We start from the raw sequence: 12,486 nt of genomic DNA, 5'->3' as shown, positions 1-12,486 counted from the left end.
GGTTAATAACAGTAATAATAGTAAAGATTTTTATATGGGTTGTTAATGGGTTGTGTCTTTCCAAAGCATTTTACAGCTACCCTGTGGTAAGGATGGCTTAACCACTAGTAAAGGTTACTTTGAATTGACCTGGCCTCTAATTAGAATCAAGCTGTACCACCCTTTTAAAGTACATTTCTATTGGTTTGCATGAAAACAGCTGCTGCTTAAACTATCTGATTGAATTTATTCAAGCATAGGAAAGCGCACATCGAGTGGAAAATCACCAATACTCCGCTTTAAGCATGGAAAGAAAGCAGTCATGATTTTTTAACAAGCTTCGGCATCCCGAATGTAAATATATGCACCAGGGTGTGTCCTAGCGTGTGTAACGTATCGTGCTTTCACAGCACAGTCAAGTAATTTTTTATTTGAAAAGGCACTCATCTTTACTTGGATGGGAAAATCTGGGAAAACTGTATATTTTTATCAATGTATATCACTATTAACTCTGACCAGGGCCACCTAGAACAGATGTACCCTGCCTTCAGATGACACACAAAACAAGAGGTCTGGTTGAGAGCAACTCTGTAATTTTTGCTGCATCTCCTCAGCTGCTTCCGCCGAGAGATCATAATCCTCAGACACATGGCATCTGGAGGAACACAAGGCGGGACCGGAGTGTTGAACACTGCAAAGCCATGGTGTACCTAGATTGTGTGTTTCCACCCTGCAGGTATAACCCTGTTTTCTTGCATTCAGGATTAGGATAGCTACAGTACATAGTTGACCAAGATTACTGCTAAAATAAAAACTGCTATAATTAAGAATGGACCACAAGTGTAAATTACAAAAACAAAAAGTACAGTATTGAATTAGGACTACCACCTTAAATTCAAGATCTTGATTTCTCTAACTTTTTACCCCCAATCCTGACCTAAGCAATCTAGTAAAGCTTTAACTTTTGGGGTTTGTTGTCAAACACAGTAGATAGGGATTATAATAACTTTTGGAGGGAATTTATTTGCCATAGAGAGAGTAAAGGTTATCTCCAAGGCATTTGGGCTTTTGTGGTCTCTGCTGTAACCACTGAAGACAAACATGCCTAATTTAGTTGTGTGCTTGTTTTTTTCTTCTACCTTCAAGTCACTACACACAGAAACACCTCATTTGAAACTGCAATTAGGAATTACATCATCATAAAATGACATGTTGATGTGTGTCCTGTACATTTTGTATATCTTATGCAATAGGTCCAGTACAACACACACTGTATAAGAACCATCCATTATTAAAAACTGACCCAAGACAATAACATGTGGATAAATATCTGTCTACAGAGGGCACACCCATCACATCATTAGCACAAAAGACAATACAAACACAGAAAAAGCCATAAATAACTATCCTACTAGAATTGTTTTATACATGATTGCCAAATTAGAATGTATTTTTTGTGTTTCTTAAAAAAGTTAATTTATGCCATGTGTAATGATGTACCTCATTTGGATAGTATTTAAATATTAAATCGGTTACTTAATAACAGGTTAATACGTCTTGGTGGCTATTTCTACTATATGATTAGTAAGGAACACTTATCAGTACAAAGAGTTGAGATAGGAACCAGTTAATAACATAAAGTGGTGTTATTGGACTGTGCCTACAATGCATGCCAATTTTTATCATTTTAATTAACAAGACAGTCCATTTCTGCCACTTGCTTAATTTGAAACAGGTTTCATCTCCTTTTGGGTGTCCCACGACACATACAGAACCACCCAAATGTAAGACAGGGGTGAAGGCTATTTCTGGGTCCTACTACATCACATCTTAAAAATGTTGTGTCCGTTCTCTTCCCTCATTGAAATCACTTGTTAAACAAACAATACCACTGCGTCATGGAATCACCAAAGGATGCATGCACTGGAGTGGCTCTCAATCGGGTTAATTGAAAACAAAAGAATTACAAACATGAGTTTCCTGCCTGAGATTGGACTCTGATAGGAGTGTTTACCTTCACAGACCTCGGTCTCCGCTACAACAAACAGCAGCCCTGCAGAAATACAAGCAACAGCGCCCCCTCCTGCCCAAAACACAGACTGCTGCTGCTCTTCTCACTCACCCATCATGGGACTCGGACCCTTACAGGAATTACATACAGAGGCATGGATGACAGACTGGGGATTCAAAACCAGGTTCACTCGAAGGAGCAAACCAAACCACTCAACTCAGGGCTCATGTGTCAGTGAGGCTGTAGGCCCCAGGTTAGCTCTGCCTTGATTGGCTGTTCCTTGATTTGCTTAACCTCCCACAAAGGTCACGTACCTGTCTATGACTAACCAATCAGCTGACTCCGTGCTTGATTGGCATGCTCCAGGGTCAGTGACATTAAGAGTGTCCACAAGAAATGCATGGTTTTATTATTTAATTTGTAATAAGGAGAATAAGAAAATAACATGTCATTGATTTCAAGTATACTAAACTAATATATCCTTGTTTTATCTACCCCCTAAGTGAGTTTTGACTGAGCTATCACATCTATGTTCAGATAAAACAGGTTGGCATAAAATAATGCACATATTTTAAGGGTTTCCCTACGATGTCAGAAACAAGGAAGCTGCCAGTAAAACAATGGGGCAGGTTGTCCTAGATGTTCCTCTTTTACTATATTCATTATTCAAGAGAGGGGTGTGATCTACACGATGTCCTGGCTCGTCTTCTCATACAGCAGTCTAGGTGTTGGGTGGCATGCATGGTGTCAAATCAACAACGTTTAAAACGGCAAAGTTCCTTGGCTTACAGAACCCTCCATCTGACCCCGTCTACCGGAGAGCTGGATGGTATTTGGTGCCATTATTTGGTGTGCCAGTGCTGTTTGCCAGTGGGGGTACGATGGCATGTGGTCTCACTGATAAACGGGAGTGCGTCTTTTCGTCACCCACTTTTGATCACCAACGACTGTTCATCACTATTTTGTATATTCATCAGCAATATGCATATTCAGTTACAAATTACACACAGTCTGTCTCTTTCAATTTATATCGAATAATCATTAATGTCCTACGATTCCAAAACAGACTTTTAGACCGGCAGTTGTAGTCGGTTTTTAGTACATATTCAATTCAGTAAAGAAATACAGAGGGTAATTTGTGCAATCATACATACATACATAAATAACAAAATACATAGGTCAACATGAATGAATACATAAAAATTTAAATAAATACATAGATAATATATATTTCAATTTCATTTTTTAGTCATCTATGTATTTATTTATTTTGTTGCTGTATATATGGGAACAATGAAATAAACTACATAGATGAATACGATGTTGGATATAAGTGAAATAAAGCATTTAACAACGTCACCCCACACAGGTCCCCTTCGGTTAAAGTAAGAATATTGAAGTGTAATTCAAAAAGATGGCCAAAAGAGCAGTTTACTCACACAATAGAATACAATGAATAAATTGGTCAGATGAAAGGAGCAGACAATAACATTAGAAAACAGTTTAAAACTAGAACCACCATAGCCGCTGTGCAGCTTTTGCAATTTAAAAGTAAACATCTCTGCATATTTGATTTTCTCCCTCAAATCCGCTCTTATATGTTAATAACTATTTTAATTAAACACATATATTTGCATTTCAGCTGTAAACACCTCAAAATTAATAAGTTATAAATATTTCTCCTCCAACTGCCAGACATGCAGTTTATCCGGTAGGCCTACTGGATATAATATATACAATCTGGGTTTTGTAATAACATTAGTCATTGTGAAAGAGTTATAATCGTGTTGATTCCTGAAACACATGATTTTCTACACATCATTCATATATTATTATTATTATTTGTATTAATTGTATTAGCCCTCATCCTTCATCCACATGGAATAAAGACACTGCCAGGCTGCTAAATGCAACACATATAGCCCTGTTGAAAAGCACGTTTTCTGCATTGATGTACGCAGCTGTAATAGACAGACGAAGCCATTTCAAAGCACTTCACGTTGTATAAAGTATAAAGTATAAAGTAAAATATGTATTTCAAATTTACAAGTTTAATAAAATATATATACACTTTTTAACATTGTAAAATACAATAATTGTGCTATAGCTCTATTTTAAACACCCCCCCCTCCTCCCCGTCTCTATCGACTAATTATTATTATTTAATACAACAACAAAAACTTACACTGAGTGACCACAAACTACAAACATTCACCTGGTGTACTGCAAATTATGTATACATGCTGGTTCATATGTAAGTATTCCTCCCAATATGTATTACTGGAATATTAGATCATACGTAAACAGCTTCCTTCAGCTTCACACTGACTGCAGACTGAGTGATGCATGCACTGTGAACCCTAATGAAGAGTTTGTGATGAGGTGTGCGTGATGAAAAGACGTAGACCCCTGCTAAACACAGTGTTATCTAAGAAGTTGCAGTATTATTCCAGCAGTAATAATGGGGGGTGAATGTCTCCCTTGCCACTAGAAAGAGCATCTGAGATCTGGATTGGACTTTCAGCTACACACACTCCAGTGATATCAGCTTCCCCTCCTCACCACACCAGATTAAAGACAGCTTTTACCTAGCAGCTTCAAGTGTTGCTCTTCTCACTTTAACATCAAGTCCAGTACGAAAGGTGAAATGTTAAAATCAAAAAGTCACTTTATAATCAATCTTGGTCATTGACTTTGAATTGCAGAACTTTCCCCACACAAACTACTTTCCACAAATCACAGCACAGGAACAGGAGAGGATGCGACAAGGGTTGTAGCCTCGAGCGGCAGAGACTGTGTGGCTTTGTATTGTGATGTTAAAGCAGATTCAGTGGTTGTGATTCAGTAGTGGTTGGGGCTGAGGAGAAAGGCTTGACATTTCACTGTGTAATAAAGAGACCGTACAACTCACAGAGGCCACTCAGTGTATGTTTTCTGCCTTTTGCTCTATATTAATCTCTACAGATCCTGCTCATGTCAGCTGATCTCTGCAGTGACCAGTCCCCTGTCATTGTCGCTATAAAGGGCTACTACACCTGTCTTTGCCAATACGTGTGAACAAAATGTGCGCCCTTGTGAAAGATCAGGTTCCTGGAATAACAGCAGCTCGGTCTTGCATCTTCCACATATGACACTAGGGGACACTTGATAGTGAACTATTGTCTCTTTAATAATGTGAAGAAAGGAAAACAACGACAACAACAACAAAAACATGTAACCTAGTTTGTCACACTGACTGACACATTTCTTCAGCTGCCCTGTGAATGGTGTGAAAGATGGAACATGATGAAGCCGGATATCATCCACAAGACATCATGGCATTTAGTCCAAATATACTGGATCCTCAGGCCCAGTGATCAGTTGTAGCTGTTGGAAATGAGGCCCCTGTTTCCTGGGCTGGGCTGTCAGTCCCATTCTGCCCTGGAAGAGAGCCCCACGGTGCGCTGCTGAAGCTGCTGTGTTGCATGGCTGCAGTGACATCTACAGATATCCTGTTTGCTGACGTCGTCCCGCTTGAAGATGTTTGGAATTCCGACGTGTCCGCTAAACTGGTGGTAGATAATCTCTGCCCCAGGGCGGTCCCTGGCAGAGCAGCGGTTGCCTGCATCTGTTTGTTGTCAGTGCTGTCTTGTTCTGCGTTGCCGTGGGGTGATGGCTCGGAAGGTATGTCCCCCATCTCTGTCTCTCCAGCAATAAACCGGTACAGCAGTAGAGTGACTGCAGCCGTTGTTTCATTATTCGAAGTGGAGGCCATGAGTGGTGGCGATTTATTAGTGCTGGGTGCTGGCTGCGTTGTCGTCCAGCTGCCATCTTCTTCAACACTTGTGTTATCCTCCCAGAAACGCGGAGACTTCGTCGCATTAAACGATGTGAGGTCTGAGATGCGGGGAGGTGCCATGCCACATGGTGATGAGATTTGATGATTTTCATTGCCCTCCACTACTCTTTCTTCAACTCGCGCAGAAGACTGAAGTCCTGTGGGTGAACCACTCTCGTCTTCTGAGCAATTTGAGGAGAGCTTTCCACCTCCACGCTTTTCTTCCTGCAATTGTTTAGAGCCCACATGGGGTGAGGTTGTCAGCAAGACTGGGTCATCTCCGTATGGGATCGAAGTCTCTGAACCTGTGGGGTGAGGCTCTGTTGAATACTCCCCACTTTCAGTGCGAACCAGAACATCGGAGGAGGTTGGTTGGGAGGCAGAGGTGAGCAGCAGAGGTGAGGGCCACGATGGGTTGTGTTCCAGCTCTGGCAAAGACCAAGCAACCTTCACGGCTGTAGGTAATGCAAGTGACGGATCTACTCGAGCACCTGTGGATGTCACTTGTTCTGCCGACGTTTTCCACTCTGCTATCACGGATGTTGAACTCTCCTGGCCCTCGGTGGAAGCTTCACTTGGCTGCAGCTCCCTGGGGGAAGGTGTAGGGTTTGCTGCTCGGGCCCCTCGATCAGCAGCCAAGGCCATCTCTGCAGAGGGAGAAGAGGACTCCCTGGCTCGAGCGTCTTTGCTGTACAGACTTGAATCTGTAGGTCCCCTTGGATCCAAAGTGGACCCGACACGGGCTGCAGCAGAAGCAGTGCTAATTGTGTCGTAGAGATTAGCTGTTGTGCTCTTGTGCTCTTGTGCTGGGGTCACTGCTACAGAGGATGGGCTTGTGGATTGAGACTCTGTCCAGAAAAAGAAAAAAGAAAAAGACATGAGAAATTGACAAGTAATATGTGACTTTTGTAAAAAACTAAACTCATGAGACAAACAAAGGCAGCCACAACACATCACTTCATACTCGTAGCTAATCTCTATAATTACTGATATTGTTATGAGAATGAAGTATGTGTGTGAGCCCTTAAACTACAAGAAGAAAGTATTTTACTGCATTCTCTCCTCTCTTCTCCTTTTCCTGTCTAATCTAACGGTGAACCCCCCTAATCCGACTGATGTAACTAAGGGACCTCCGCTCTTGTAATTTGCTTGCCAACCCCAACAGTCAGGTGTTCCTTTCTTGTCCCTTTCAGTAGTGCTGCCAAGCTTCGGTGCCAAGTCTGTTCTTAGAGCACAGAAGATAAAACCGGGGTTTCATTACTGATATGAAGCCGTCCCGCCCCTCCCCCCTCTCTCTCTCTCTGTGTGTGTGTTGGCCTGTCCCAGGTGTTAACTGCAGTGTCCTGGGGCACTCATCACATAAACAGTTTAGTATGCATGATATGTGAGAGTGCAATTAACACTGGATGTATTGTTCAGTTTCAGCGTACATTGTGCACTACATATATAATAGTGCATATTTGTAAATGTTTTCTTGAGAATAGATATAAGGGCCATTTGGACACTGTTTTGACCAACAAAAACTTTTGTACAACTTTTAGCTTTCCCCTGCAGGCTGATCCTAAATAAACAAATGTATGACTAGGTCTCTTTTATCTATATATCTATATCTATATATAATTATTATCCCCCCCAAAATGTATTCATTTGTTTGTTATTGGTAGAACCCTTTTAATGTATCATTTTATTTGTAATATTGATTCGATTTAGTATAAATATTGACCTGTTCTGAGGTGAACTGGAGGTTATATTTAACTCCTGAAATTGTATTACACGGAGTTCCCAAGGGCAAGACCGTAATTCCTGGTGGGCAAAATAAATTAATTCCACAGGAAAGTAAATATTTGTATCATTACATTGCTTAATTATTTCCAACTCCAATTAATTATTCAAGGCAATTCAAATGAGTAATAGAGAATCAATAGCAGCTATATTCTCAAGGATGTGGCAGAGACCAATTGACTGGGTTATGGTGTCCTATAGCTATTCAAGGCAGTACAGAGGCAAGTGCTCCCATAATGCAAGGCGATAGCACTTGAACGTGGCAAAGAGGATACAGCAGCCCAGTCAGCCAGAGGATGTCAGAAGCAACACCTGTATTGACATCAGGTTTGCAAAAGCATTGTTGACATAGTCAGAAGCTTTGCTGTTATTTATATCCCCAAACCACAAGTTGTGATTATTAAATTATACGGTGCTAAATGTTTTGTTATGTCTGTGTGTATTCAATACTCACATGACTCATGTGTTTAGCTAATACACTGTGGTTTTTGTTTTGTTTTTTACATATGGCTTTGATAATATTCAGAAAAACTGACATGTCGGAGAACAGAGTTTTTCAAACACTGTCCTAAAGAATGGGAACATGCTGTATACAATTAATTGAGATGTCGTAAATACTGCACACTGTCAGCTTGCTCAGTGCCCCGAAAGATCAATACTCACCAACACATGGAAACACATTCTCTATACTCCAGGGGAATCTATAGGGCATTTCTTTGAAAGTCACAATTACATCCACTTTGAAGAACGGCTGCAAAAACAATTCACCTGGAGGATCTGTGCAGTTCTGTTAGAAAGGAGAAAAACACAGAAATACCTGTCTCTGGGTTTCAATATACTCTATAGGTTGTTGTTCAAAAGGGAAATATTTGTATTCAGAATTACAAATATCCACATTTACTTCAGCACACAGGGTTGGTTAAACTTCAGCAACCACACTGACCTTTTCTTGAAGGATGTGAGCTGTGGGGATACTGATTTGAAGATACTCTTTGTTCTCTAACACTGAGAAGCTGTTTGTTTGCTTCACAAGTACAGTATTCACAGTCAAGCTGTCTTTGTCATAGCCTCCTCTCTTAATTAATCCCATTCTGCGTTTTGAGATGTGTAACACTGTCTCCTCTGCTGGGGAACTAGACACTGCAGAAGGAAAAAAAAAGAGAGGTTTAGCCCTTGAAAAAGCAAATTGTTATTCAACTATGCAGCAATTCAAATATCCCTGCATGATAAGGGTTTGTATGAGGGTATATGCATTTAAGGTTTATGCATTGAAGTAAACAAATAACCACTGCTTTTGGAGGAGAAATGAGAAAAAAAGTCAAAAGCTCAAAGAAACACTGGAGTGCTGGAGAAGAACACTGTTTGCATATCTAAGGAAGTTTGCAGCATTATACAAAATAGACATTAAAATATACACCGATCAGCCATAACATTATGACCACCTGCCTAATATTGTGTAGGTCCCCCTTTTGCTCCATGGATCGGACTTGTTTGTCCAGCACATCCCACAGATGCTCAATTGGATTGAGATCTGGGGAATTTGGAGGCCAAGTCAACACCATGAACTCATGATTCATCAGACCAGGCCACCTTCTGCATGGGCACCCTGACTGGTCTGCGGCTACGCAGCCCCATACGCAACAAACTGCGATGCACTGTGTGTTCTGACACCTTTCTATCAGAACCAGCATTCACTGTTTCAGCAATTTGAGCTACAGTAGCTCGTCTGTTGGATCGGACCACACGGGCCAGCCTTCACTCCCCACGTGCATCAATGAGCCTTGGCCGCCCATGACCCTGTCGCCGGTTCACTGCTTTTCCTTCCTTGGAGCACTTTTGATAGGTACTGACCACTGCAGACCAGGAACACCCCACAAGAGCTGCAGTTTTGGAGATGCTCTGACCCAGTCGTCTAGCATCACAATTTGGCCCTTGTCAAAGTCGCTCAGATCCTTATGCTTGCCCATTTTTCCTGCTTCTAACACATCAACTTTGAGGACAAAATGTTCACTTGCTGCCTAATATATCCCACCCACTGGTCATAATGTTATGGCTGATCGGTGTATATAGTTCATATTAAATTAAGAATCTTATATTGTTGTGTATGTTTAAATGTGGTTACATACCATTAGGGCAACTGGCCTCCATGCTGTAGGCATAGTATCCACTAACAAGCGACAGAGGCAAGATATCAATGGTCCTTCCCATGATCTGTGCAATACATGTAAGACTGTTAATGATGATATATGTGAAAATTAGAATCCATCTGATTACAAAGTGCAGATTCCTCTTCTACAGAACAGTTAATCGTTTATTCTCTGGGGGCAAATTTTGACTTGTTTCTTTAAAAACATCTGAGTGCTAGGGACTGAGAAAAAGGTCAGTGGCTGTATACTTTTTTTGAATAGTGCCATTAGAGAGATGTGATCTATAGATGCAATAGACTGTTACATGAGCACAAAGGTCTGTATTGCTCACTCTACTGACTGTAACGGTTCTAATAGAAAAGCAACGCTAGTTCCCATGGTGTTTAAAGGCCTTAGGGGAGCTGTATGATTGTCACACTGTGCTTTATAAAATCAACTTCCTCTCCTTGGCAAATATTTTGTTCTGTAATTCCTAGAGGAAACACTAGATGACAGAATATTGCTATGTAAGATAAAGTTAAGAACATACTATAGTTCACCCACTTAGTATTTTCAAGCATCGACACTTGTCTGCAACACTCGTACCAGCGACATCATTATTGATAATACATTCTGTGAGATAAATTCTTCACCTCCACAGAGTTCAGCGCATCATTCCTCCTGCCCTGGACAGAAATGTTAGATCCACTGGATTCAACCCTCAATTGGATTAAGCTGGAGTCTTCCAGTGCCACCACCAGTTCCCCTCTTAGCGCCAAAGACCAGCGTATCTACAGTACAACACCAGACATGTTTCTGTGACAGAGCTCTTTCGATGTGAGTCACCCCCCTCCAGCCGTACATTTAAATCTCAAGGTCACCAGTCAGTCAAGTCAGTTCATAATAGACATTCTTAAACCAGTGCTGTGTTTTCAGTTTAGTAATCCTTAATCCTTACAGCAAACTCTGCTCTCTCAGCACATCCTGTTTGCGTGCCTGTGCGTTACAAACAGTGTGCAGTATTTAACAAAGACAGCTACATCAGCACAAGCTGGCAGGAAGACTACTGGTTTTGGGGCATTCCATAATTTGAAGAAAGTGAACTAGCAACCCAAGAGGCAAGTTTGAGTCAATGTAATGCCCAAAATACATAAAGGGAAAAAAAACTAAATGTCATAACCATGCAATCAGATCAAATTGATTTCACCCCATTTCCTTTCTTAGTCAATTTGGGTTTTGATGTAATATTTTAACAGCCTGGCCAAAGATAGTGGGCACCAGCTAGTGTAAATGTAAATGCAACACAGCTATAAAAGCACAGAACATGATTCTGCTGAGCAAGTATAAATAAATAAATACAAAATCACCCACGTTTATAATTAAACCAATACTTAATCATGAATGCATTGTAGATCATAATTATAATCAAATCAATAAAAAAAACATAAAATAGCATAAATCAATAGCAATGTTATTTTGTACTAAGATGGACAATTACCGTTTTTTTTTGCATAATAACTGGTGTGTATGATGGTTAAAATGGACCATACCTTGTTATTCAGGCTATCCTGGGGCATTGGTCTAGTTACCTGTGAACATGAAATGACATAAGAAATAAGAAACGTCCAAAGATTCATGTACACTGTAGAGCAAACAGAGGGATCTAAGGTCTGCAGAAGTCTCCCCCCAAGATTAAGATGGGGTGGAAACAAACATTTGAGAACCACTGCACAAAATGTATTAAGCAAAACAGAAAATCACTCACTTGTATGTAATCAGGGGTGCAATAAACATGCTCCCCACCAGGTGGTACTGTTACAAGTGGACATTTCATGACAAAATTGTGACTTCGGCCTCCAAACCTGCCCAATCTCTTCATCAGATTTAGCAACAGGATGTAGTTGCCACGCTAGAAAGAGGAACAAAAATACTGTTTATTCTTTTTCTTACCCTGAATTACTCCACAGTTCACACAGATAATATGGCCACAAAAGACTAAAATAGACTAATACTGAATAAAAGAGAGGACACACATATACATATTGGAATAGATGCAAGACTAAAAAGAATGTGATAAACAGACATAACAGCTTATGCTTACATAGTAATTTGAGAACAACCCACAGTTTTACATTAAACTCCCAGCTGGACCATTAATATCATATCAAAGAGCATTGCTAAACAGCTGGACTACAGAAAGAGCTGGAAAGGGTATAAAGACAGGAAACAGACTTGAACACAAACAAAGAAGAAAGATTAAACCTCTTTCACACTTCAAACTTCATAATGTCCAAAATCAGGTGATTTAAGGCACTGAATGTCATTAAATGTAGAAATTGTTACCTATGTGGCATTGCAATTGATGTTTAGTGTGTGTTTATTTTTTTATAAGCAAATAGGGATTGCCAGATTACAGATAAACATACCTCTAGCTGCACAAAGCATCCGCTGTACATTACCCTGAAGATGTAGTTCCTGTCTGGGTCTCTGTGGAGGGAGTACCCACAGGCCGACAGCTGCAGGTTCAGACTTTCCAGGGAAGCCAGGCTGGCTGAGATACACAAAGCATACAAATATCTCAGAGTATGTCTTACTAGTGTAGTTACAACACTGTAGTGGGGAAATTGTATTATTTTCTTTATATTCTTTATATTGTTCATGGATTCTGTTTTGTCTATTTAGCAATCATTTGTTTGTATTTACTCCTTTATGGGAGCTACGTTAATTATTTGTTTCTTGGAGTTGTAATAAGCTATTGTCTTTAGTATATT

At 40.3% G+C, this 12,486-nt stretch overlaps 1 protein-coding gene across 1 annotated transcript; it reads right to left on the bottom strand.

The window, feature by feature from the left end:
* Positions 1–5,090: 5,090 nt before the first annotated feature.
* ciroz (ciliated left-right organizer protein containing ZP-N domains) lies at positions 5,091–10,621 on the bottom strand. Its single transcript, XM_066690727.1, has 5 exons — positions 10,369–10,621; positions 9,716–9,800; positions 8,533–8,729; positions 8,253–8,376; positions 5,091–6,655 (listed from the first exon to the last, which is right to left on the bottom strand). Exons 2-5 carry the CDS (start codon positions 9,795–9,797, stop codon positions 5,334–5,336), a joined length of 1,725 nt encoding a protein of 574 aa, XP_066546824.1. The 5' UTR covers positions 9,798–9,800; positions 10,369–10,621; the 3' UTR covers positions 5,091–5,333.
* Positions 10,622–12,486: the final 1,865 nt, after the last annotated feature.

Source organism: Amia ocellicauda, chromosome 18 (genome assembly GCF_036373705.1).
Source record: "Amia ocellicauda isolate fAmiCal2 chromosome 18, fAmiCal2.hap1, whole genome shotgun sequence".
Taxonomy (NCBI): Eukaryota; Metazoa; Chordata; class Actinopteri; order Amiiformes; family Amiidae; genus Amia; species Amia ocellicauda.
The sequence above is the reverse complement of the archived record's forward strand: the minus strand, read 5'-3'. Positions and strand labels throughout refer to the sequence as shown.

What these genes read in the sequence shown, in the direction of transcription:
- ciroz (XM_066690727.1), bottom strand. Translation starts at nt 9,797, where the DNA reads ATGGGAAGGACCATTGATATCTTGCCTCTGTCGCTTGTTAGTGGATAC. An exon ending in GGAGGCCAGTTGCCCTAATG is followed by an intron (nt 8,730 to 9,715) that starts GTATGTAACCAC and finishes TTCCTTCTGCAG; the next exon opens with TGTCTAGTTCCCCAGCAGAG. An exon ending in CTCACATCCTTCAAGAAAAG is followed by an intron (nt 8,377 to 8,532) that starts GTCAGTGTGGTT and finishes CCTTTCTAACAG; the next exon opens with AACTGCACAGATCCTCCAGG.